This window comes from Rhipicephalus sanguineus, chromosome 1 (genome assembly GCF_013339695.2).
Source record: "Rhipicephalus sanguineus isolate Rsan-2018 chromosome 1, BIME_Rsan_1.4, whole genome shotgun sequence".
Taxonomy (NCBI): domain Eukaryota; kingdom Metazoa; phylum Arthropoda; class Arachnida; order Ixodida; family Ixodidae; genus Rhipicephalus; species Rhipicephalus sanguineus.
The window spans coordinates 250204451-250230409 of NC_051176.1; the positions used below are offsets into that span (position 1 = coordinate 250204451).

The window sequence follows — 25959 nt, forward strand, 5'->3', positions numbered from 1 at the left end:
CCACCCCATCTCTTCCATTAGTTGGACTTCTTGAGTAACAAGACACCAAATGTAGAAGACAATCTGTTGTAAAAAACAAGTTACATTATTCCGGTCAACTATCTTAGTTGTAGCCAACATTAACTTCAAATGCAGGGCCATTGGCTGCTAAATGTGGCTGCATTCATTGTGGGAACAAAGGGAACTTCAGCATAATCCTGCAGTGGAAATGTAATTAGAGAAAATTTCAAGCTTACCAAGGATATGAGCATGACAGCGCATTAACCATCTGTGGTGCCAAGAACACTGGCAGCACACGGAGAGCTCTCTTATTTGCACAGCTTCAAATCAAGAATCATCGTAGATGACGTTTCAGTTAACCATAAGGGGAAGCCAGAATGCATGTCAGACATTAGCTCTCACACTGCATTTCATTAAATGCGATTCTACCAGGCAAATGAGAGCAAAGCTATCAGCTGCACCTTTGCTGGTGTGAACAAGCTATCATGCGAACTTCAAAGAAAGCGAGAAATTAGCCATGTAGTGCAAGAAAGCTGTGCAATAGAAAACATGGATTGTGTTCTCTGTGTAGCAACCTACCAAGAAGGTCACACAAGACTGAAACAAATGGTATATAATGAACCTTTTTTTGACAGACTGTAGCCTTCTTTTCTGCTTATTTTAGTTGTGTGTGGCTATGTTGAAATAAGGGTTGATAGAAAGCATAATACACCGCTAACATGAGAACCCTCATAAAAGGGACCGACACTGTCCCCAAGGAGAGTCTCTTATACATAAAGGGGTTCAACTGCAATACAAACAAAAAGGTAAAACAAAGTTTTCTCAAGCAGCATCTCTCAAAAGCACCGTCCACAACAATTCTTCAGTACAAAGGCAGGCAGTGTACATACCAATTGGTCACCTTCACCTCTGAAGACTATGCGCTCATTGTCTCTCATGCCCTTGTCGATGTTGACTTCTATGTACTTGACCTCCTTCAACACCTTGTGACCTTTGCAGCTCTTGCAAGCATCTTTCTCATTGATCACCTCACCTATTAAAACAAACACACAAATGAAATACACAGAAATTATGCAATTATGGATTGATCTCTACATCAGGGGTGAGACGGCTGAAATCGATTTGGGAGCAGTTTTGGGAGCAGCAAAATTTCAATTTAGGAGCAGGAGAACCTTGTTTGGGAGCAGTTAGCGGCATTTATTATGTCGTTTTTGGAGCTTGAAAAAACAAATTTGTAGTAACTTGGAGGAACAAGCACATATTTTAATTGGCTTAGAATACACATAACATTCAAAGAGCCTTTGGAGAAAGCTTTTTTTAACAGATTATTGCCAGGTATGAACTACACTACCTTTTTACAAACCATGCAATTATATAACCCTGGTAACAACATATGAAATAGATAAAAAAAAGTTTTTCCAAGTAGGTTCACTTTACATTTGAAAATAAGAAAAGAAAAAACATCACACTTCTCAAATAATAAAAAAAAATCCCGCTGTGATGGCTTTTGAGATAGTGCGCACGCGCGCCAGTGATTGCGACCGCGCAAAGTTCAAAGTTCAAGCGGGCCGCAAACGCTAACACTAACTTAGCGTACGCTATTCGAAAACTGCCTAAAATAAAGCGTCTTCAGCTATCTGCTCGGCTGCGCGGGTGGCGTAGCGTCAAGTGTACCGCACGCTTTTTAATAGGTGATAACAAAAGCGCGCTGCGCCACCGTTCGCTGCCACCTCGTGAGGGACCGCCTTCAAAAATGCGTCGCGAGCGCCGAGAAACCTTACCCTTCGGACACTACGTCGTTACCGCTCGGACACTACACATATTTACAACCGCTCAGAGGCGATTATCACAGCACTATGGAAGCCTCTATTACAAAGGCGCGTAGAAGGACATGCTTGGGCGCGTTAACGTGTTCTGCGAACGTATCCCTGGCGCTGCTTCTAAAGTTACGTTTTCCCACGCTGAAAGTGACGCAGGCTTGAAAATTCTTGATTGTGGGGCCATTTCGGCGCAATTTTTGCAATTTTTATGCTTTTGGAGCAGCTTGGCGCAGGAAAACGGAATCGTATCAAAAATGCGCAATATGCGCAGCTGTCTCACCCCTGCTACATGCATCACACCAAAGCACTCATGGTTAAATAAAAAATGAGCGCATGAAAAAAGTGTCACTAACAAACGAAAGACCTCGCTTTTGCTTATTCCAGCACTGTAGTTTCACAGTGCTTTCTACAAAGGCAGTATTAAACACTTTCCTTTAATGCTAGCTTATGCTCATGGTAAAAAAGCAAAAGCAACTATACTGCCGTTCTGCTGAAAATCAATCGTAAAGAAAACGCAGCATACCACGAGTATACATGCTTCAGGTATTGCTAGCACGAGTCAGGCACGAATGGCCAGCTAAATGCTGGATACCTTGTGGGCCAACTGAAATGCAACCTCTGCTGGTTAACATATTGAGCCACCAATGAGGCCCAATCCCTTTCCACATTACAAAAACAGGGCATTTCTTAGACAAACATAACAGTTCCAAATGTGGGGATGCAGTTGACCATCCCATTGATATGCAAACATAAAAATACAGAAGCTTAACACAAGTTATGATGAGGTACATCACAAAAACAGTACAGCTGAACCTGGATTAATGAAATTGACGAATGCCGGCAATATTTCGTTATATAGAGGTTTTCGTTACATGCAGTTTCACACGAAAATCGGCAAGTATCACGCAAAACAAAACCAAAACGAGACTGACCAGAAGGCCTCATCTCTCACATTTATTCAGAAGAAAAAAAAAAGTGATTATGGCTTGTGTTTCCTTCATATGTGATGACATCAAGTGGCGCTCCAAGGAAGTTAATTCATGAAATGCAGCTTTATCATCCGGCACGCCGGCGGCATGACGCAAGACGTCCAACACGTTCACTTCCTTCGCAGCAGGCGTGGCGAACAGTGGATCTTTCTCTGATGCACTTTCGTCGTGACCGCAATCTTGCACCATTTCAAGAAGCGCCGCATTTGACATTTATTCAGTACATATGGCGCCGTTGTCAGCAAACAAAAATACGCCAAGTTCGATGTCGTCGGGCACTCCCCCGTTTGCACATAGCGCATCCCACGATTCGGTTACATCCGCTGGATTCGCAGGTTCCTCCTCGTCGTCACAGATTCCAGCTTCAATGACCTTTATTTGGGCCTTGGCGAAGCAATTTGAAACCGTCCGAGCTGCAACTTCTTGCCACGACGCGGCAATCATATCGACGGCTTGATAGATGTTGACCTTCGTTTGCCATTCAAAACGTATGTCCAGAAGAATCTTTTCTATCGCACGACGGCGGTAGCAGCACTTGAAGCTGTTGATTATTCCCTTGTCCAGTGGCTGTATCAGAGATGTGCAATTGGGAGGAATATATATAAACTGTACGTTTGAGAGCTGAAGGCCGTCAATGTGGTGCACAGAGCAATTGTCCAGGAGCAAACAGATTTGGCGGCCTTGTCGCTTGAGGTCTTCGTTGAACCAATCAGAAAGATCACCCGCGATATCCACGCCTTTGAATTGGCCACACACTTTACCGGAATTTGCTTCATTCCTTTGAAGCATCTGGGCCGGGCACTTTTCCCAATAACTAACGGGACCCGTTCATCACTGCTATCGCCGTTGGCGCAAAGCAAAACCGTCACGCGGAGTTTGCTTTGCTTGCCTCCGTGGCAGTCTTCTCCTTTAAAGGGACACTAAAGAGCAAAACGATTTTTCTCGCATTAGTAAAGTAGTCTTCCACGATACCAAAAACACCACGCTTTCTGCGCGGAGAAAAAGCTCAAAAAGAAAATACAGGTGGCAACACCCCCTTCGAATTCCCGCACTATTTGCCGTGACATCACATATTTTTGACGGCGCCTGCTTGGGCCTACGTAGTTCCTAATCGGTTAAATCAAAGTACACTGTCCTCTGAGGGGGCCAGAGACTTGACATAACGAGTTTGTGGAAATTTCGTCGAGCCAGTGGCGCCAAAAAACGTAAATGCTCTTTGAAGTCTTTTACGTCACGAATTACAAAGTTCGGCGCGAAATTCAAAAATGAAACTTTGAACTTGGTTTTCTCCTCTAATAATAAACCTTTGGTGGTGAAATTAACTACACAAGAGTTCTCCGAGCACACTTTATCAATCTAAACCAATTCATTGTTTCTCTTTAGTGTCCCTTTAAGGGGAGACCCTGCTTCTGAAACATGTTTCTTGTTTTTATGCACCACTTCATGCACTTATTTTTTAAGTCTGAACTACACAGACGTTTATTTCAACACAATTTTTGAGCAGTCGTCTATTTTATGGTCGCCCAAAAAATTTTTAGACAATTTTTCTAGTCTGAAGAATTTAATTCAGCAATAAAGAAATACACATTTTTGAGATGCACCTCGCGAAAAAATTTACCCTCAAAGGGTTAATAAGAAAACACATTTCACAGATAGAAGATGGATGTTTGAACATCTCAATCAAATTTTGTAGTCATGTGTGCTACATGGAGTTGTGCACTGCATAAAGAGAAGAGGAGCACACAGTTTGCTTCTTAAACACTCTTCATAAACAGAGGGAGATTTCCATAGAGAGCTACCATTGGCAGATTTTTGACAGACACTGGGCAGGTTGTTTGGATCAGCATAATCCTTCCTACTGCTATTGTGCATATATGAACTAATATAACAGGCCGTAGCACTAAAAATTCACTGCTTGAAACTGAAGACGCAGAGCCTAGCTACAAAAGTTAAACGCAGTGGTCATAAGTTCATACTAGGTGTTTTAAATCTTTCTGGCAAGTTGGTCACCCCAGGTAACCACCTCTTAAATTTTTTTTTCTCTTGAAGTACACGAGCCCCGCGTGTTGGATTTTAAACGGAGTGTGTTTCAAAGCTTTTGCCATTCTCACAGAGATGACGCTACTTCATTTGGGCTTCAATGTTACATGTTGCGTTTGTTTTCCTCCGGCTGCCGTAGTCTTCAAAGCACACTAGACGATGGACCCAAGAGATTTTCATAGAAAAAAAGTATGTCCTGTCCTTATTAAATTGATAGCAGAGCACAACATGTTGTATAAGTAGCTAATAGTAAGGTATCTCGAAATTAAGATCTGTATTCAGTCAGTACAGAGCGCTGTGTCGCTGAAGCTGGTGGTCACCTGGGCTGACCACCGTGCTGAAGGGTCTTATAAGGCTGGTAATACAGTAGAACCTCGTTGATACGTTCCCGCTTGATACGATTTCCCGGCTCCTACGCTCGAAATCGCGAAAATTAAAAATAGCCCAATACAGCTGTGTGTAATATGTTCCGGTTAATACGTTCCCGGAAAATACGATTATTCGGCAGCAACGTTCAGCACCGCGGAAAACTGGGGTCGTATGATAAGTTTTGTACTCAGAAACTCTCATTCAGGTGTGCAAAAAAGGCCCTCTCGGCGACGGCAGCTTCTCCGCAGTGCCTTTCCCCCCTCCGTGCTTTCTCTGCTTTGCTCAATTGTCCCCTCCACGTCTTCCGAATTGCTCGATCGCCGCTCTCTGTCAACCACACACCGACCCGAAGGCAGGCGGCGACGCTGGCCGTCACAATCTTCGAACGGCTTGCCGCGGAAACGCACATACCGCCGTCGCATCGCCACCGCTGCACAACACGCCGAGACCCGTAACCGTAGCACATCGCCGCCATTGTGCCTAGACAATATGGCCGATAATTTCCCGCACACTTTTCTCCCGGAGCGCAATCGTTTTTGGGTTGCTCCGCCCGGTGCGATTCCAGTCGGCGTTCGTATTTCTCTGGCTGGGCAGTTCTGCCTACCAGCGGGTCGTCAGAAGCTGACAGAAAAGATTTGTTCTGGAAGATATCTAGGAGGTTTCTGGTTATCAGACGCCAAAACGAGATGATGTGCGCTCGCCGCCATCTTTTTGAGGACTCGACAGATCGCAATGCGGGCGCTTGGGGACTTCACCTTCGGTTGCCATTACGCCGGGCGTTATCTTTTAAAGCCCGTTCCGCCGTGCGAGATGGTGCGATTACGAGTGGCGGCGAACATACCAGCGCATGTCTCAAGTTAAGACAGAACGCAAACTGATCAGCGCGAGTGTGCGACGTAGTATGCGATAGCCGCGAACAGCTGTCGCTTTCGGGGTCGCTTATCACTCTCGCGAGATATCGCATATCGTGTTGTACCGCGATTGTTACGTGCAGTGCGAAGAGTTGAGCTTGTTAAGCCTTTAGAGGGGCGGCAGTTTTCTTCACGGACGGGGAGAGTCACGCGTGATCTTTCGAACGTACGTGATCGTATCCCAAATGCGTATGCTCGAGAATATCACTTCTGCTCTTCGGCAAACCTAGCCCCATATTTCCAAGCGGCAATGCAGAAAGAACCGACGCTCATGCGGCGCAAAGTTTCGTCTGCTGACACGGCGGTAGCGTTTCTTTACGTTTACGCTGGTTGTCACAGAGTTCGACTTTGCAATATTCGGGTTGTCTCGGGATTTCAAAACACGTGACCACGACAGGGGCGTAGCCAAGGGGGGGGTTGGGGGGGTTCAAACCCCCCCCGAAATTTTTCAGTTTTGCTTGCGTATATATACACGCACACATACAAACGCACGCACGAACATACATAAAGTATGGTTGAACCCCCCCCCCCCGAAAAAAATTTCTGGCTACGCCCCTGGACCACGACGTTATTTTCGGTCAGGACCGGAACTAGCTGGCTGACCTCTGGCGGCCAGCGAGATGCCAGGAGTTCGAAAACCGAAGAGTTCCTCCATGTTTTTTGAGAAATAAATGTTTTTTGCCCTTGCACCTCAGTATGGGCTTGTCAGCCTCAATTTTTACTGGATTCGGATCGTACGTTTTCCCGGATCATACGTTTATTTTCCGCGTTTTTTTCGGAAACTTATCAACGAGGTTCTACTGTATATTATTTTTAATGGTGTTTCAGCAGAGGAGTTTTGCAAAATACTTTCAAGTGTCTTCAAGAACGAGATGGATGTGCGTTACATACAATGTCCCCTTGCTCCTGCGGGGAAAGAAGGACTGCTTGGCGGCCTTCAACCAAAACTGTCCGGTAGACCCTTACTGCATGACTACCTCATACCTTTTGTACTGAAAGCGCCAAATTTTTTTTTTCTTGTGAGAAAATCATTTTCTCAAAAGAAATGCACCATTTTTTTAATAAAACTGTTTCCCACCAAAAATGGCATTCTGCACATAATGCGTTAAAAAGATTTCGGCAATATTTCTGCGGGGCACTTTACTCGTTTCAAATCAAAGCATCTCTAGACTTAGAATTTAATAGTGTTTATATTTCAATGAAAATGCCCAGGAAATTTTATGTTTGAAAATGTCTTAAGAGGGCTGTGACATGGTTGTCCTACTATAATCTGATTTTGTTGCAGCAACTAAGTAGAGGGTCCAATTAGGTGTGTTGCACAAAAAAAAAAAAGTGGGCTCAAGCATTCACTTGAAGTCGAAATTTAAATTTGAGAGCACTGCCTCTGAACTCCCGCTGAATACACACAATCCATCATGACAGGCACAAATGTAATGACAGATGGTTAAACTAGCTGCATGATCAATGCACATCAAGTGCACAAGCTAAAGAAAACAACGCAAGACATGCGAGGCGGAAGCGGAGGCTAGACTTTGCCCTTCCCCCCACGGCTCACAGGAGGGCCCAGTTGTACAGTGTTGCTTATGGGTGAAGACCACCTATATATGAAATAGCTGAAATAGCATTTCTCGCAATGTGTGCTCCAAGTGAATTTGCCGCAGGAAGTACTTTTGCCCCACAGGAACAATGGCCAATAATGTGAAGCAGTTGACTTTTCTTCAAGCAACTTGCAGCCATTCATTCAAGTGTGCCTAATCCCTTGGCTCAGGTAGTGGTTTGAGCTTAGGAAAGATGGTTATTTCTGCAGCCCATAAGGCAGCACGACACAGCGTTGTGGAGGGGGAGGAGTGAAAGATATAAGGCAGTGGAAGCATAAAAGAGGTGTCCCCTTCTTGAGACGAGTACGCACACCACCGAGCACCAGGTCAGGGTATTCCTCTCCCCATTAGAGAAACCATTGGATGCCTGGCAGCACTGGAAATCGAACCCAGCAACTACCCCATGCGCGTTAACATATTTCTCCCTAAGCAGACATAACATTTATGTTTATTTACAGTGCTCGTTGATGCCATATGGAAGATGGCGCTTTCTGCACCACTGGAGAGCACAGGGTTGATGCTTCAGTCACATAGTGTCATGAAGGCTCTCACTTTAGTTATACACAAAACTGCATCTGGTCTATGTCTCCAGCACTTAGTAGTAGCGCAAAAACCACTCATGCTCTCAGAGTATAGAGTTTCAATCAGCGAGCACTACGCATAACTACACTGAACTCTATGGCAGATGATATATTTGTAATGCACAGTAGCGTTCTTTCCAATGTTACATTATAAGAAGCCTGACTGTTTGTCGTGGGGGCAAGCAGGTGATCTGTTCAGTTCTTGCTTGACTGTGCTTATGCAGTGTGCCATTAACAGTAACAAGGCGTGTGACCGGGCTAGTTGATATTCCATGGCGATGTGAACAGTGCGTGAAACACACAAGGACAAGTAGTTTACTTTTCCTTGTGTGTTTCACGCGCTGTTCATGTCGCAATGAACAGTAAGTTCCCCACTTGATCTCGCTTTCCGTTATTAATAAGCTATTATATTTAGATAAATATAATCCCATCTTTCTAGCCCTTTGAAATAGTATGCATTCAGTTTCATATGAACCTTTTGGGGGCCGAATTTTTTTGTAAAATGCAGTCCAAAAATGTGTAATCTTTTTATGCTGAAATAAGTTGTTCAGATGATGCTATTTAAGAAAAAATTGCCTAGAATTTTTTTGTGTGACCGTAGTGACAAAAAAAATTATTTTTGTTGTTACATACACATGGTTTATTCGTAGTAACATCGAGCAAAATCCTAAAAAAAAACAACATACAATTTCTTATAAATAAAAATTATGCATTGTATGAAACATAGCTCATAGACATACAAAAATAAGCACACCAGAGTACTTTTCCAGTAAAAAATCTTCGTGTTCCCCAAAACAGGAAACACAACTGTGGCGGCATCGTTTGTGTAATTTAGCGCTGCACAGAAACAGATGTAATCGCGCCCCAGGGAACAATAAACTAGAGAGTCACAAGTGGTCACCCTTTGAGAGACTAGAAACCAGAGAGCCATCAGCACTGCAGGCGCGAGAAGCGATAACCACCCAAAGGGTGAAACCGAAACCAGCCGCACCGCGTGCACGCGTTATGATGTGCAAGTGAAAGCCGCCGCACCACTTGGGAAAGAAAAAAAATGCACAGGGACATCAGCACTTGAAAAAAATTCCACGTATTCCCGAAGCGTGGCAGCACATTCCAAGCAAGAGAAATGATCGAAAAAGGCGTGCATTTTAAACATACAGGCTATGCCATACATGTACAGCGAAAAGCCTCAAAGGGTTAAACACCTCCTAATGACTCAAATTTATGAATTTGAGCATAATACTGTAAAAAACCCTCATTAGCCAGCAGATCCCTGCATCACTCCTCCAGCTCACTTTCTACACATTACCTACAACTACACATAACAGGGAAGCGGACAGTCACAACAGCCCTGAAAAGGAGCCTTCAGCAATGCATCACTCGCATTGAAAACTGACTGCAAGGGTGGCACAACAACAATGCTCTTGCTTCCTACAGAACAATGCAGTGGACTGTTCCAACATCCTATCATTTTGATGCATGCACCTCCGTTCAAAAAGTACTGATTGGAAGACAGCAATGCAAGAAGCTGCCCTGCTCACCTTCATGCTTCAACAGGAGGAATTCACATCCTCCCAGAAGCACTCAAATTCCCAAGGCTAGTCAAACATTTTATTTTCATACACAGTATGAAGGAGAAATGCTCTCATTTTAAAAATGGCAAGTATTTTTCAGATTACCATGTGGAGAGGAGTGCCAGCCCCACTCTCCTACCCAAGGTAAACGAATTTAATTTGGGGTATTTCTCAGTGCAACAGGCATCCAGGTCAGAGAGTTCTAAGAGTTACACATTCCTATCACTGACATTGCTGTTGTCACTATAAATGCATGCTTCAAAAACGCACTCACCATCACCCCGGCAGTCGGGGCAAGTGGACTGCATTTGTTGCATCATGTTTGGGCCAATGTGTTTGAATGTCACCTTGATACCTTGACCTCGACAGCTTTGGCAAGTCAGCACTGAGCCAGTTCGGCCCCCTACCCTGAAAATTGCATTGTACTATTGTTACAAACAAACATAACACTAATACAACCAGGATGCAAACAAATTCCATTTACAAGTGTTACAGAAATACTGTGCCAAAAGAGAGACTAACATAATTTCATACAAAAATCATGAATGTCAATAAGACAATTGCATGGTGATGTGAGGTGGGAGGGTCAACGCATCAGTGCTCAAGAAAACATGAACCTCATCGCATATGGGTGTGCATTTTTGATTTATTGGTAGGGCTCAGTGTTTCCGGAGTTTATTTTTTTAATTCAGAGGTTTTTTCGGAGTTTATCGTTTTGAAGGATATTCAGCACCCTATTGGAGTTTACTTCTCGTATGTCTCCAATTCTCCGAAATTCGGTGTTTAATTTTGCACTATAAATTGTTGCAATGTCTTCCTATTAATTTTATTTCCAATGAAAATGAGTTGCACTGTTGCTGATAATCCTGTCTTTCCATCCTTTCATTCCTGTTCATTTACCCTGTTAATAAGGCTGTTGATGTGTACTGCTGTGTACTTTTGGGGGAAGCAGCAGCTAGTCAAGCTGCTTCTCAGCATTTCTTCCCAACCTTTCTCATCTTGACGAAAAATAAAGGACCTATTATTATTGTTATTATTATTATTATTATTCTCACTACTACGAAACCTTAGATGAAATGATATCTGAACGCGAAAAGATGTAACCGAGTAAAGTGTGTTCACAAGTCAAGAGCAGTGCGACTTTTTTCGCCATCAAAGGACCCCCTCCAGCGAATGGCGTCACCGTGTCATCATGACGCTGCGGCCGACCGCCTTCACGAGAGGAATCACAAAGCGTGTCACAAAGCGTGCCACAAAGTGGCAGCGGCATCATGTTGACAGAGCGACACCATTGGCTGGAGTGGGGTCCTTTGACGGCAAAAGAAAAAAATGACGCACTGCTCTTGACTTGTAACCAAGTGTAAGTGTATTTTAGATGTCTGGAAGGTTTGAATGTGCAAACACATATACATACAAGCACAAATACTTGAATACAAAACACCTGAGTTTGTTTGTATATTACAACCTTAAAGCTTGTAATAGACGCAAGCATACTTTACAAGGTTGCTGCCACTGATGGAGGTGAGCTCCTTTCGATTGACTAGGGTCAGCTTTGAAAATGCCCTTTTAAAATCTGAGCTTATCGGATAAATCTGAATTGTCAAGAATTTTACCGGCAAGGCCAGGTCATGCCCAGGTGGAGACAGAGAAAACTGCACACTGCAGTGGCTACTTCTTACTATATATTTGACAGAAACAATGAAAGACTAATTTTTCTATGTTATATGGGCACCACTGAATAATAGTGAAGCACACTTGTGCAACAGCACAGGCAGTTCTCCCCCCTTTGTTAGAAATAATGTAATACAGCATTTAATGCACATTCAGTGCATATTCAGTGCACACTTATGTATCCTTGAATTGTGTCCGCTGCCTGGAATGCATTAATTAAACACTTAGTTTATTTTGCCAACTCTGAAAGTATGTTGTCACAATAATCCACTGCAAAGAAAAAAAGAGAGATACCATGTACCATGTAGTTTATGCAAAATATCAGCACACCAAGTATAAAAACGAACTTTCTTTAAATTATGAGGTATAATCTCCCCGAAATTGTACAGAGGGTTTCGGAGGTGAGGAGGGTAGGTATGGGAAGGTGAAACTTTGAGCATTTGGATGATATCAAGATGGAGCTGCTCAGTGGTGAGAACACAAGAGGCGCCTCCACTGTGTTTGTGCATTTCTATGCTCCTGTCTCACCATTAGTGCTGAAAAAGTTTTTTTCTGGCACCTCAAATGCATTTCCAATGAATTGCTTGATACACCATAGATTACGAATTAATGGTCTTAAAAAAAAAACATTTTTGTCCTGCAATTTTCAGACTCCCAAGGCCTGTGGTCCCTTATATGCTAATAGTAATACAATGGCTGTGACCTACTTTCACTTTTAGAAGCAATGCCCACTGGAATCAGTCTCACTGAAAGGGGCAGAAGGAAACACGGATGCGTTTCCATTATCACCCATTAAAAGCGTGCAGTACACTTCCAACTGTACTACTACCAGTGTTGCCATTTGTTACCAAGCTAACAAGCAAATAATCATCACAAAAAGAGCCCAAAAAAGCGGTGCGACTTTTGCGAAGAATCCCATAAGAAGCAGAAGTATAATGAATTTTCCCATTCTTGAAAATATTTTTATTGTAATGAAAAAATGTCACTCAACCAAATCAAAGAAGACAAGTGGCTATCTGCTATCAAAAGCCCTGATGCCAGGGCTCAACTATGGGCTGTCCAGAGGGCCCACAATACGGCGGTCAGGCTTGGCCTGACTGTCCCAACGTGAGAGCGGCCCGCTGCGAGCTGAGTCATGCACCTCAGGACTTTCAATAAAGTTTTGCATCTACCCATCCAACTCAAATACGAAGGGTAGTTTAAAAAATCACTATAAAGTACAGCCAAAATTTGCACAACTAGGAACGAAACCATATATTTACTTTTTAACACTGTCTCCAAGGTAGTATGCCCGTTTGCCCAATGCATGCCCGTTTGCCCAGTGCATGATTAACGTTACTTGTTGATTCCCCATACATATGTTTGACTTCAACACTCAACTAGTCAAAGTCATCGACAAACGCGCTATTACTGAACGACAAACGCGCTACTGGTGAACGTGATGATCACTAAAATATCTACATTTGCTAGAAAAATGCAAATAAGCCCAAAAAACGCGACAAGCAACTGAAAAATTCTACAAGCGACTCAGTGAAAAAAGAAGCCCAAATCCGCTTATCATAAGCGCAACTGGGAACTCTGGCTACTACACACCTGCTGTAAAAATTGTGCTTATCATGATAGGGTGGGCGGCGATAGCGGTGAATTCGATGTGTAACGGCTAACGCTGCGATGTGCTAATGCGAGAAGAGAGTGCGCCAGCATTTACTTGGTACATGGGCAGGCGAGTACTGTGGGAAAGCTGCCAAACAGAGTGGCTACTCCTCTTAATATGACTTCTCTGTGGCACTTGAGATCTAGCGGCCGGAAAGCGTGTTATTAAAACCTTAACTTGGCAATAAACCGAATGTTGGTACCGAATAATAGCGTTTACAGGAAACGCATTAATAGGTGAAAAAAACAAAAAAGCATAACTGTACGAGGTCACCTTTCGTGCACCCGATTGTGAGCGTTGGCACAGGGAAATTAGTACGCATCAGGAATGTATCAACAAGGTTCTACTGCACTATGGACAAGTCGTGCCATAAACAAGAACGAAGTTTATAGCACTTACCCTTCACAGGTCTTGCAAATAACAGTATGGTCTACTTGAAGTTTCACTGTTTTACCATTGTAAAAATCTTCTAGAGACACCCTGCAAAAAATTGTCAAGCATTAACACACATCCCCTCAAAACAGTACAACTTTTTTAGCCATCACTTGTTTTAAATGAAAGAACCATAGGTCGGCAAACTCACTCATGAGTCGACTCACTCAGACTCAGATCAGGCTGTGAGTCTGAGTGACTCCGGGTGAGTGATATATTAGTGAGTTTAAGCCCGAGCGAGTCCGGCTGTGGAACATTTGAGTGATTCTGATTACATTGAGTCCGGTTGAGGAAAATATTGGCGAGTCTGTGAGCTCTAAGCACAAAATATATTTCTTGAGTGAGTCTGAGTGAGCTCCGCCCGTTACAGTCTCAGACCGATTCTCCGGACCTTGCGGGTTCCGCGAAATAGTTCAAAAAATCAAACAGCCCGAAAAAAACTGTTAAGACATGAAAATGAAGTTTATTCGGATTAGAACAGCCTAGAACGACCCCCAATGATGCCCTGCTTCATGCTGTGCTTGGGGACAAGCAGATTTGGTTGTATTTGGGCTACGGTAACGTCAGCGTGTTCGCAATCGCTGCCGCCGACCATTGCGGGCAGCACAGCTGATGGTTCCATGGCACCAAGCAAAAATACTTGATGCGGGTCGCAAAAAGATGCACGCAACGTCTCGTCTGTTTGGCGAGATTTAACGACGCAGTCTGGGGTTCTTAACCTGCACTGACATCGCACACTATGCGAGCCTCCAGAATTTTACCTCCATCGAAATGCTATCGCCACGGCCGCGATCGAACCTGCGTGTTTCAGGACATACACGTTTACAGAGTGCTACTGAGCAACCGCAACCGCAGAGAACATGTGACGCGCACAACAGCTCAAAAACACTTGACACAACACCAACACGACCGCGCGTGGAATGACAACCGGAAAAACCACATTCTTTTCCTTCCTCCATGGGAAAAACAATCGTACAAAAAGTGTTAAAAACCTACTGGCGTATTAATGATGACGATAAGGCTGACTGAAAAAGGAAAGTTGCGTCCCCTAGACAGTTTTTCCTGCCAAGGAAGATATAACACGGCCTCCGAAACCGGAAGATTGTGTGCACTTCCAGTCTTGTAGGCAACACAACTAACCACTGGAAGCCAAACTTGACCACACCAACAGAAAATCTAACATGGCGGCTTTCAAAATCAAGTGGCATGGCTCAAAATGAGCTACCGCATTTACTCGCGTAATGAACCCACTTGCATAATGAACCCAACCCCCACTTTGGTCCTCGGAAAAAAAAAGTTTTTTTTTTTATCTCAAAACGACGACACTACAAAAGTTAAAAACATCGCTTAACAACAAGTTGCAAGCAGCGCAAACGCAGACAAGAATCAAAATTTGAAAGTCGCGCCTTTTTTGCGACCGAGCGCGATCTGTCGAACGCACAAGAAACCGTATTGCTGATAGCGCACGCAGGCACAGCGGAATGCAAACAAAGCAGCAACGGTGCACCGTGCATTCGCAACGTGGTTCCGTCAGTAAGCCTTCAATAGCTTTAACTGACAAGGAACTGTCAAGGGGCTGCAGCACGGACGTCAGGTCATGCTGCAGCCCCTTGACGTTTCCATTAATAAGCCTTTTAAGGACCACGTGCGGCGGTTGTACACGGAGTGGATGGCCGACGGAAACCACGACCTGACTCCTGCCGGTAAAATAAGGAGGCCGTCCATCGAGATGCTGTGCCGCTGGATTCTGAGGCGTGGAGCCAGATTCCGAGCGATATGATCGTCCGGAGCTTCAAGAAGACTGGGATCTCCAATAGCCTGGACGGTACAGAAGACTACACGCTGTGGTCTGGCGATGACGCGGCGACACTGATGGTGATGGAAGTGAGTAGAAGAGCCAAAAAGTGGCCGGTTGGTGTCATCAATAAAGCTTTCTTTTTCGCACACATTGCGTGCAAACGCTTACTTTTTAAAGACCGAGGTATGATTATCGAATTTCTGAACACCGTCATGCGAAATTTCAACTTTTATACCTACCGCAATTTTTTTTTGCGCATAATGAACCCTCCCCCCAAATTTGCATCAACATTTCTGAAAAAAAAAAAAGTGGGTTCATTACGAGAGTATATACGGTATTTGGTCCGAAAAATCAAACTTTAGGGCATAAATTCGGTCGAAAAATCGGACGCGAAAATGCATTAGTGCTATGGGAACCTTGACGGTGCATTAATGAAATCCGAAATATCCAACAAATCCGAATTTTCGGAGTCTGCAAAATGCGTCGGCGACTGTATTGCCGACCTATTGTCCTATCTATTGATGTTCAACATTACTGTCAGCCTTTTATATACGTAAAGTTGATAAGTCTATTCACATATATTTCAACGCGCTAGGGTACATACGACATCTCAATATTTATTGCTCAGAGGCGTGAGTTCAAGGGGGGGGGGGGTGCAATGAATTCCACCCTGCAAGCTCTTCTAAGGGAAGTTCATGATGGACATGTCTCGTGTGAGTCGCTTATTTCATAAAGATGTCCTTATTGGGTTGAAACCACCGATAACTCGTATTCGACGGCACAAGATCAAACGGCGTATCGTAGAGCACCGATTATGTGAGATACAGTAAAAGCTTGTTAATTCGACACCCGTTAATTCGGAAATTCGGATAATTCGGACGGCTCTATTGGTCCCGGCCGAAGTGCATGTTAATCTATGGGACCAAACCTTCGTTAATTCGTCAGAATTGGGCTCCGCACCGCTTAATTCGGACAAATTCTGACGGCTGCCGCTACACAAATTTGTGGTAAAGCAGCGCTGGCGCCACTGGGGTGAAACCGAAACTTGAGTGACATCGCCATCGTCATCAACTAGTGGGGGCGATCGCAGCGTCACCGAACGTCGGCGTCTTCTTTCTTCGCTCTGCTGCGCCTCCGACGCCATTTTCCCTTGTGTTGTGTGGTTGTGTCGGCACCGTCTCTTCTTGCGTAGTTCTTGTTTTTTCCCGTTGTGACCGTGTTTACATGTGAGGCCCGAGCATGCGGCAGTAGCCGACGGTGGCATCGACGAGGTGTCAGCCGAGTCCACCAACGGTGACTGCCCGACCTTCGATGCTGTCCTTCCCACAGATATGACCCTTCAGGACTACATCGCGATTGATGATTGTGTTGCCACGACTGGTCTCCTGCCCGATCAAGAAATTAATGATGTCGCGACCTCATCGCACCTCACGGGAAGTCCCGGAGGCGCTTTTGATATTAGAGGGCGTTTGCCTGAGCACTTCCGACAGTTTGCATGCTGTTGGCCATTTGGAAAAGTTAAGAAAAATTGTAATGGAAGCCGGAATCTGCGTGAAAACACAGACGACCATTACAAAATACACACTTCAGCAAATAAAGGTATGCTTCTCCAACTTGATTTTAATGTTTTTCCTGTTCATTCGTTAATTCGGCATTCGGTTAATTCGGACATTTTTTCCGGTCCCGTGAAATCCGAATTAACGAGCTTTTACTGTATTGGCATTAAAAAGCATTGACACTGTGATCGAAGAAGCATATTTAACGCATACAGACTCATGAATCGACTCACTCTGGCTCACTCAGGCTCGGGTCAAGCCGTGAGTCTGAGTGAGTCCGGCTCAGTAATGTGCTGGTGAGCCCGAGTCTGAGTGAGCCCGGTTGAGGAAAATTTTGGCGAGTCTGAGTTTGAGTGAGCCCTCAGAGCAAAATAAATATTCCTTGAGTGAGTCTGAGTGAGCTCCAATGTTTTTGCCGGCCTATAGGCTCCGTGCAGACGTAACTCCGCCGCCAATGAAGGCGGCCCTAGCGGCAACAAGCGCAGACTTGACGGGATACTCTCACCCGCTCGCCCTGCTCGCTCAACGGTGCCGCGATGACGGCAAGCGGCCTTCTCGCGGGCTGTTCGTTTTGTGTCGGTTATGCCAAACTAAGAATAATTGCTGCGTTGTAAGGTGCAGTAACACCTACAGAAATTCTCCAGGTACGCGATTTTACTGGTTTCCAATCAGAGACCATACGCAATCTGCACGTTTGCCTAGCATGTCAATTACCCTGTGCGCCTTGGAGATACAAAAAAAAAAAAAAAATGTGCCGGCCTAAATAAGTGCACTAAATGTACATCGCAGAGCAGACTCATTGCCAAGACGAAGTGTCAAAAGGTATTACTTCACACCTTTGTCGCAGTAATTATGCAGAAACGCTCATTTGCCGAAGCATTTCTGTTTAATAACATGCGTCCTGACAGTTCGGCCACTTCCTGATGCGGCACTTCGACATACTGCTTGTATATCCTCAGCAGCTTGCCTGAGAGCCTACATAAAAATGAGCAAATAATTCGTTTCAAAACAAACAAGCTCAGCGTTTGAGTAGAGGCAGGAAGGAGCCTGAGGTGGGACTGCGATGCCGCGTCGCTGGCCTCTGCCCGGAGCACGTCAAACAAAGTGCACTCAGTGCTGCAGAAAAACCTCAGCACATGCTCGACGTCGATGCTCTTTGGCCTAACTGTAGAGGCAGAAGTTCCTCCAGATTATTTGTAATGAAGCTGACAAAAGGAGAGAAGAAAAAAAAACGCTCAATTTTTTCTTTTGTGATTGCCACAGTTGAGTGTTTCGGGCAGACGTTTTTAATTAAAGGAAAGCCCCATTATCACGGTTTGCTTGTCTTCGATGCGCAAGTAATTTTATTCAGGCGGTTTTATACTTTCCTGCGACTCCGGCACGGCACTCCCAGTTGGCCGCACGGATGTTCCTGCTTTAAGTGATAAGAAAACATTACATGACCTGTAACTAAGAAAAAGCAAATTTAAGCGACATACCTCATTTTCACGGATCTTCCCGGCCCGTTCATTCGCATCTGTGGTGCGCACTTCCCCGTGACTGACGATCCGCCGTGCAACGTCTCTTCCACGAAGCTGTGAACATGCCTCGCCAGCCTCGCTTAGATCGAGAAGCTCTCTGCCCTTATTTAAATTAGCTCCTCGGAAGAAACCATCTATAGCACGTAGCTCTCTGAACCCAAATGTAATAATAATTGACACGCTTTGCAGTGCCATGGCTAGCTAACAGCCGCTGTGACGACCGCTCGGCTGCACTGGTTGAAATCGGCGCAGTGAACGCAATGTAGTCGCCGGTGTTGTCTCTTTCAAGCAGCCGCGAAGTCTGCGGCCACGTTAGCCTGAGGGTGACAAGCTGTGATCGTTTAGTGAACGAAGCGGCGCGCAGTTTCGCTCAACGTGCCCGTAGCCTCAGTGTCGTCTTCCCTTGCTCATGCATTCTATGCTGCCGCGTTCCCCTGAGGGTGCACGAGGTCTGGCGAAAAGAAGCATACCCTCTAACATCAAGGGTCTGTGGCAGCTGCTAACAATTTAACGTCTTTTGAAAGCGAACGGAAACGAAAACGCGTCGAGCGAAGCAGCAGAACACGGCGCAGAGGCTTGCTGCCGCTTGCGTCGTCTGCTCCCATATCCCGTCAAGTTTGCTGCCGTGGCCGCTGTGGCGCTGGACGCCGCGCGCGACTGTGGCGGCTCCTAACGTATGCACGGTGCCTATGGAAAGAACATTGTCAATGGTGTTACGACCGTACCCAGCATTAGAATTCTTCCAACGTTTGCGAACCCGACAAGTAGGTCAACGCATTCCAGGGGGTAGCATATACTTGGGGCCTTGCAGCCAAGCGAGAATAAAGGTCAACGGACCGGTATTGCGCGAAGAGGACCCGGAGTCCCAACAATGTTCTTCCATCAATGACAATGTGTGATGGCTAAAAGTCTACTATGAAATTCAAGGGAATTTAAAGGTTTTCAAGGCCTTGAAAATGTTACATTATAAAATTCCACGGTTTATTAGAGTTTGTGGTAGCCTCGATGCTCACCGGAGCCGAAGACTACCGCGGGTTCAGGCTTAGCGAGCCACAGGGCCGCGTCTACCGTCGCCTGCTTACGTTTAGCGCACCGCTCCGCGCGCGCTCAGCTAGCAAAGGCGTTGAGCGCCGCGCGGCATAAACACAGTGTTCGATCAAACATACACACACAAACACTTTATTTGCCTTCGGCGGCACCCCAACACACAGTACAGCGTCCGCTCCCGGGGCGCGGGGAGCAAAGGGCCCCCGCAGGCGGACGGAATACACCAAGGGGTTCCGCGAAGCACGTCGCAGCTCGCAATGGCGAGCTTTGACACGCCGCTCGGGAAAAAGGTCCCTCGCGGCTATGCTGCGTACTCTCGTGATGACCACTGGGCCTGGTCGCGAGGGCTAGGGCAATCTCCGTACGCGTGGGCCTCCGGCAAGTGCGGCTCGGCGTGGTACGACCGCGCACGAGCACTAGGCACCGCTCTTTGGCTTCACGTACGAACCGGAGCTAACACTGAGGTAAACACGCCTGCAAGGATGCCGAGGCACCCAGGTAGGCTACAGTCCAGCGATTCCAAAGGGGACGTTGGACCGGAAAGAAATACGTGCTTACCCAGCGGCGTCCGAGGAGAGAGAGAGTTCGTCCCGGCGTGCCCGCGCGTCTGTCACACCGAATTTCGCGGCTCCAAGACCGCGGGCAGCGCCACCACGAGAGCCGGCGCGTAGCGCAAGGTGGCGCCACTTGCCGTCACGGGAGAACGGGAGAGGGAAAGGATCGCGCAACGGCGAAATGCCCACGCAGTGGCTTCGGGCGCGCCTCGAATCCCCACAAGTTTCAAGGACTGCTACGGTCACTCGATTGAATATTAAATACCTGTTTATTGCATTCTACTTGTGCATAAATGTGCACTGCATTATAAAACATATGATCAAATATAATGCTACCTCGTTAATACGTACCCGCTTTAAACGTACTAACGGTTAAAACGTAGTTGCGACGAATCCCCGACCGAGTCCCATAGAGCCCAATGCATTCGCTGACCGCTTAAGCCGTAGTGGTTCGCCCTATGCCTACCGGTTAGTGCGTACCCTGCGTACCGCGATAACTTTCTGTGCCATAAAATTTTACTGCGCCGCTCAACTTCCCGACGCCAGAATGTGCCGCCAAAGGTCTTCCGCCTTTTTGAGAAGTGCGCAGATCAGTCGATCCCCGATTCCGACTTCCGCGCGATTGCGGCGACGCCTTTGCGGGTAAGCATCGGGAAAGAACGAAGGCGAGGTGGCGGCCACCGACGAACGCGCCGACATGACTTATCGCCGACAACCTTATCACAATAAGTATCTTCAGCTATCTGCTCGGGCACGCGTGCGGCGCAGCGCTACTTTTTAAGCCTACTGCACGCTTTTATTAGGCGACAACCTGAACGCGCTGGGCCGCCGATCGCTGCCGCTTCGTTGTGCGCGGCCGTCTTCAAGGCTGAAGTTGAATTAATGGCACAAATGCTTGGGCAGGGTCGAAGAACTTCAGCCATGTACCAACTAGCCCGACAGCAAACGCTACTAAGCCGTCATCAGGCGCGCACCGCTTTGTAGAAGCGAAAGCAGATCGCTGTTGCGTAGTTAGCGTTGCGGGTCGCGGGCGCCGAGAAACCTCGCTGCATTGACGCTATCACACTAACGCATGTGTACGATACAGCAAGCGTAGCGCGGTTGTAACCATACTGCACGCTTTTTATTAGGCGACCACCCAACGCGCCTCCGTCCGCTGCCAGGACCGCTAGAGCATCGCGGAGTGCGCATCGCTTGCATGAAGCTCGTCATCGCTGCGTTAACCGAACAAGCTACTCGCCGCATCTGTGCACGTTCTGGAGCGAAGTGGGTACGAACAACATTCCCACGATAAATGCGCGCGTGCGGCACGGCAAGCGGCCCGGTAGTGACGGCGTGAGCCGAGTAGGCGACGCGCTGCACGCAACTAGCCGGGAGACGATCGGCTCCACGCGGCCGTACCGCGTTTCACTGGAACTGTGTCAGTTTTCGTTTAGTGGCAGATCGCGGTTAGACGCACACACATATACCGCGGAAATCATTCTGTCGCTATGTCGGTCACTGCGTTGACCGTGTATCCCGGACCATAGTTTCGAAATGCTCTTCGGCGTCGCCACTACGCGTTATCGGGCGGTCGTGCGAGTGTGCCAGGATCTTTTCTCCACTTTGGCAAAAAGAAAGAAAAGGCTTTGCGGTGGGTACTTTAGGCAATATTTGCTGTGGCACTCTATTTGCTGGCGGCGATGGCGTACGCTAGGAGATGCAAATTTGTACTTGGTGTTTAATGCGTACTACCGTTTAGTGCGTAGTTATGCCGCGTTCCCGGCAGGTACGTATTAACGAGGTTTCACTGTATACTGTATTTGCTTCGGAATGCATTTCAGTACTTGAAATTTTAAATATTTGGGAACAAAGAACTTTTTTTTAACTGTACGATCAACAATACCATCTCACGACAATGTCATTTCCGTTGGCGCAGTTCACAGGAAAGAAAATTTAAAGGCCAATTCTAGCAATCCTCCGAGGTCAATGAATCTCAATGAATTTGACGGGTACGATCCCATACAAACTTCCACTACTTATGCAAAACAACAGGCTTGAGAGACGTACAGATTCCAATGCATCATTGGCGATGTGGAAGCGCGTCAGTCTGAACATAAGTTATAAATTGCACAGAAATTCTCACAGGAGTTCTATTCCCCCTACCACATGAGCTACTAGATAGCAAATGCTCCAACCGGGCTGGATTGGCTTGGATCTAAAGGCAACCCTTGCATCTAATGTCACCAGTTGATAAACGGGCATCCAGCAAACGACTCCCATTTACTCTCGTCATGGAACTCAAGGTTTTCAAGCACTGCTATATATAGCAGAGTTCTCAAGGCCTTGAAAATAACACCTGCAAATTCAAGGGTTTTTCAAGGCTTTCAATGAGTGTTTGACCTGTCGAATCCTGTCAAAATTAACTCAAACTTTTTTTTCTTGCAATCTATCTTTTGTTATGTCAGACGTGTTGCTATGACAGAGAGACAACTCATGTGCGCTTTTCGCTAATAATGAGGCTTATAATGCTGAATCGTGATGTAATGGGTTTTTAGGCAGCATTCTTGCAGGCATGTGCCAGTCACCATCATAGCATTGTCACATATCCGGAAAAAATGTCAGCTTGCTTCTGTGATTTCCATTGTTCATTGTAAAAGTGTACGTGTGACTTTATTAAACAAACGTCACAAACTTGTTTTTTGCTAGGAACAGACTGCACCATGCTGAATGGCTGGACTAGTACACAATAAGGAAGCAACTTCCTTGAATGATGTCCGGGCCACTTACTTCAGAGGGTGGATTGTGTCTTCACCCCGTTGACGCCGCCTCCGACCACTTGACCCACCCATGCCAAACATTCCTCCAAATGGGCTCCCACCAAAGATGTGCGAGAAGATGTCCTCTGTTCCAAAAGGACCTGCACCAGAGACCAATGTTATTAAAGGGGCCCTGTGACGCAAATTAAAGTTATTTCGCCATCACAGTTAATTATGAGAAGATAATTAGAAGTTCAAAATTTCATCTTTGAATTACACACCGAAACTTCAGCGCATTAACGACACCATGACATCACGAATTTCAATGTCTTTATGTGTATTTTGGCCACATTGGTTCAATAAAATTTTCTGAAACTTGGTATGTTCAGATTTTGGGTCCCTTAGAACACAGTGTAAACAATTTTCCGTATAAACGATTACATTTAGCAGATGCAGTCAAAATCTATGACGTCACAGCGAGCTGGCGTGGGAACCTCAAGGCATCGTTGTCCCCTGTATATTATTTTTGCATGTTTTCTCTCTTGCCAAGCATCTTCTAGCTTGGTAAGAATTGTGCTTTCGGTATTGTGAAATTCTAATTCACTAATACGAGAAAAATCTGTTTTCTCTTTAGTGTCCCTTTAAGCATGTCATTCTGATCACTTCTTCTGGCACTGTAGAATAGGGGCGATATCACAGCACAATTTTATTTGAATGGAGGAATAGCCTTTTGCTCCGCCTAAAGCTGCACACAATGGCGATTTTTGGCAGCGACGTTTGGTCATGTAACAGTGATACAAGCGGCTGTGCGTTCTGATTGGCTGGACAAACAACGTCACACGTAACATTCATGCGGTCCCAGCAGGGTCACATTGTGCTAAGAATTATAAAAACTTTCTTTATAGTGCTTTAACAGATACAAAAGGATTTCAGTTTTTAAATGTATTTTGAAAACAATTGCAACATGGCACCACATGCACTGCACAATGCCCACCATGATACGAGACTTCTGGCACATGATCATAAGAGGCGCACAGTGACTGGAAGCAGCCAGTGACGTCAGTGGCAGAGTGAAAAGCAAAAGGGAACATTTTTTTCTCATCGTGTTGCTTGGATTTTGAACTGCCCTATAATGGCCCATAAAGGGCATTCACACCAAATCTTGGTGTTTTTTCAAAAAAAAAATAATGCACAGAGCATGGGCAATAAAAAAATTTTTCACTCTCAAATTCCACCAGATTGCAGTTTCAAAAGATAGCAGATACTCGAGCACTTAAATGTGACGATGGAAGCCACCAACAGCTTGGACCAAGTTTCCTCCATGTGATGTGTCTCAGTTCTGCTTTCACAAGGAACATCCACAAACTAAGTCTCGGACCTGTTAATTTGACTCTGATGCTAGTTGTGATTATGTATTATATGTATACGCTGATAAAAACCAATCTGAAGTTATCAGTGATGGTCACACATGTATAGCGGTGACAGAACATTACGAACAGATTATTCAGAACAAGGTGCTGCACAGCGTCCCCAGAAGCGCTGTAACCTTTCATGACTTCTATAAAAAAATTTATAATGCTGTTAGCGCAATGGTCTGGGAGTATTCCTGCCTTCCCAAGTTTATTGATATGTGTTCGTGCTGCCACTTGCACATTTTCATATGTGTCGAGGTATGGACAACGGAAAAAGAGACCTCGGTAAACGCTCACCTGAAGGTGTGCAATCAACCTTAAAGGGACACTAAAGGCAAATATTAAGTCGCCGTTGATTGTTGAAATAGCGGTCCAGAAACCTCGTAGTGCTACTTTTATGCCAAGGAAGTGCTTATTTTGAAATAAAATCACGTTTTAGTGGTTCGCATCGCGTTAGCGCACTTCAAATCACCCGCCTGAAATCAGACTTTCATACGTCACTGCTGCCATGCCCAACGTTGCCTGCCTTTACTGTGCGGCTGCCGACACTAGTAGCAGCAGAGAAAAAGTAGCGAGACCCACAGCAGCAACAACGGCCATCGAAGCTTGCCACTATCACCGCAATGAATGTGGACTGAGAACTTGACAACGAGACATTGGCTCGCGACGCTGGGCTCCAATTCAGCGACTTGAGCCCCGATAAACGCAGTATGCAGCTGAGGGCTCGTAGTGCCGGCGTCGTTGCATGCGGCGTTTTGTCGAACTTTCTGTCAGAGCGACTTTCACAAGCGCGCAAAACACACGCGGCAGTACGCGATCCCGAAACTACCACTGAGACGCGACCGTGTGAGCGAAGCAGAGCGCCGGGCGAAGCGCAGTTTGGCGAAAACGGAACCTTTGAACAACGCGCGCCGTTCCCCATGGCAACGCCACAGAGGTTCCTTTTTCCATGAATCAAACGGAAACGAACAAACAGCATTTTATTACGTCTTTTGATCCACGGAAGGTTCTTTTTTTATTGCTGCTAGTTTGATTACTAGTGATTTATTGTAGGCAGACTCTCATACGTCATCAGGATCACTTCAAAAATGTCCCACTCGTGGCGTTCATCATGTGATACATTTAGCTTAATTTCTCGGTAAGTAGGGCACTACTGTTGATAATATTGCAGTTTTAGAAGTTGTCATACATTGAGCTTTCACTCTGACAAAAATTGTTATTTGCCTTTAGTGTCCCTTTAACATAGGTGCTTGCAAACCAGCAGTAATGATGCACATGCATCTCTTTCTGCAACATGCATGAGAACTGGTAGTCTGCTTTAGAAAGCTAACAATTACTGCGAGCTTTCGATTTGCTCTTTGTTTTTCTCAGGGCTACACACAACTACATAACATTGGGTTGAATAATTAAACCCAGCTTGCTAATGTTTCTGTAGTTGGAGTGATTCCAATGATTTTGCAACAACTCTGGGTGATATAGTGAAGCTTTTGTGCACAAAAACAAATGAATTTTCTTCAAACTCCCTGGATTAACATTTTTTCCCTTTTTCTTGTTTCACTAAGACTTTCTATGCTAAATTTTCAAATACAATAATAATTGCTGGGGTTCAACATCCCAAAACCACGATATGATTATGGGGGATGCCATATGAGGGCTACAGAAATTTCGACCACCTGGGGTTCTTCAACATGCACT

At 45.6% G+C, this 25959-nt stretch overlaps 1 protein-coding gene across 1 annotated transcript in view; it reads right to left on the reverse strand.

The window, feature by feature from the left end:
* Positions 1-25959, reverse strand: part of LOC119377397 (dnaJ homolog subfamily A member 2) — a 38497-nt gene that overhangs the window by 6204 nt on the left and 6334 nt on the right. The window contains exons 4-7 of the mRNA XM_037646891.2: positions 22884-23013; positions 13607-13687; positions 10157-10290; positions 891-1033 (exon numbers count right to left, since the gene is read on the reverse strand). Coding sequence (XP_037502819.1) covers positions 891-1033; positions 10157-10290; positions 13607-13687; positions 22884-23013 — 488 coding nt within the window. The remainder of the gene's footprint in view (positions 1-890; positions 1034-10156; positions 10291-13606; positions 13688-22883; positions 23014-25959) is intronic.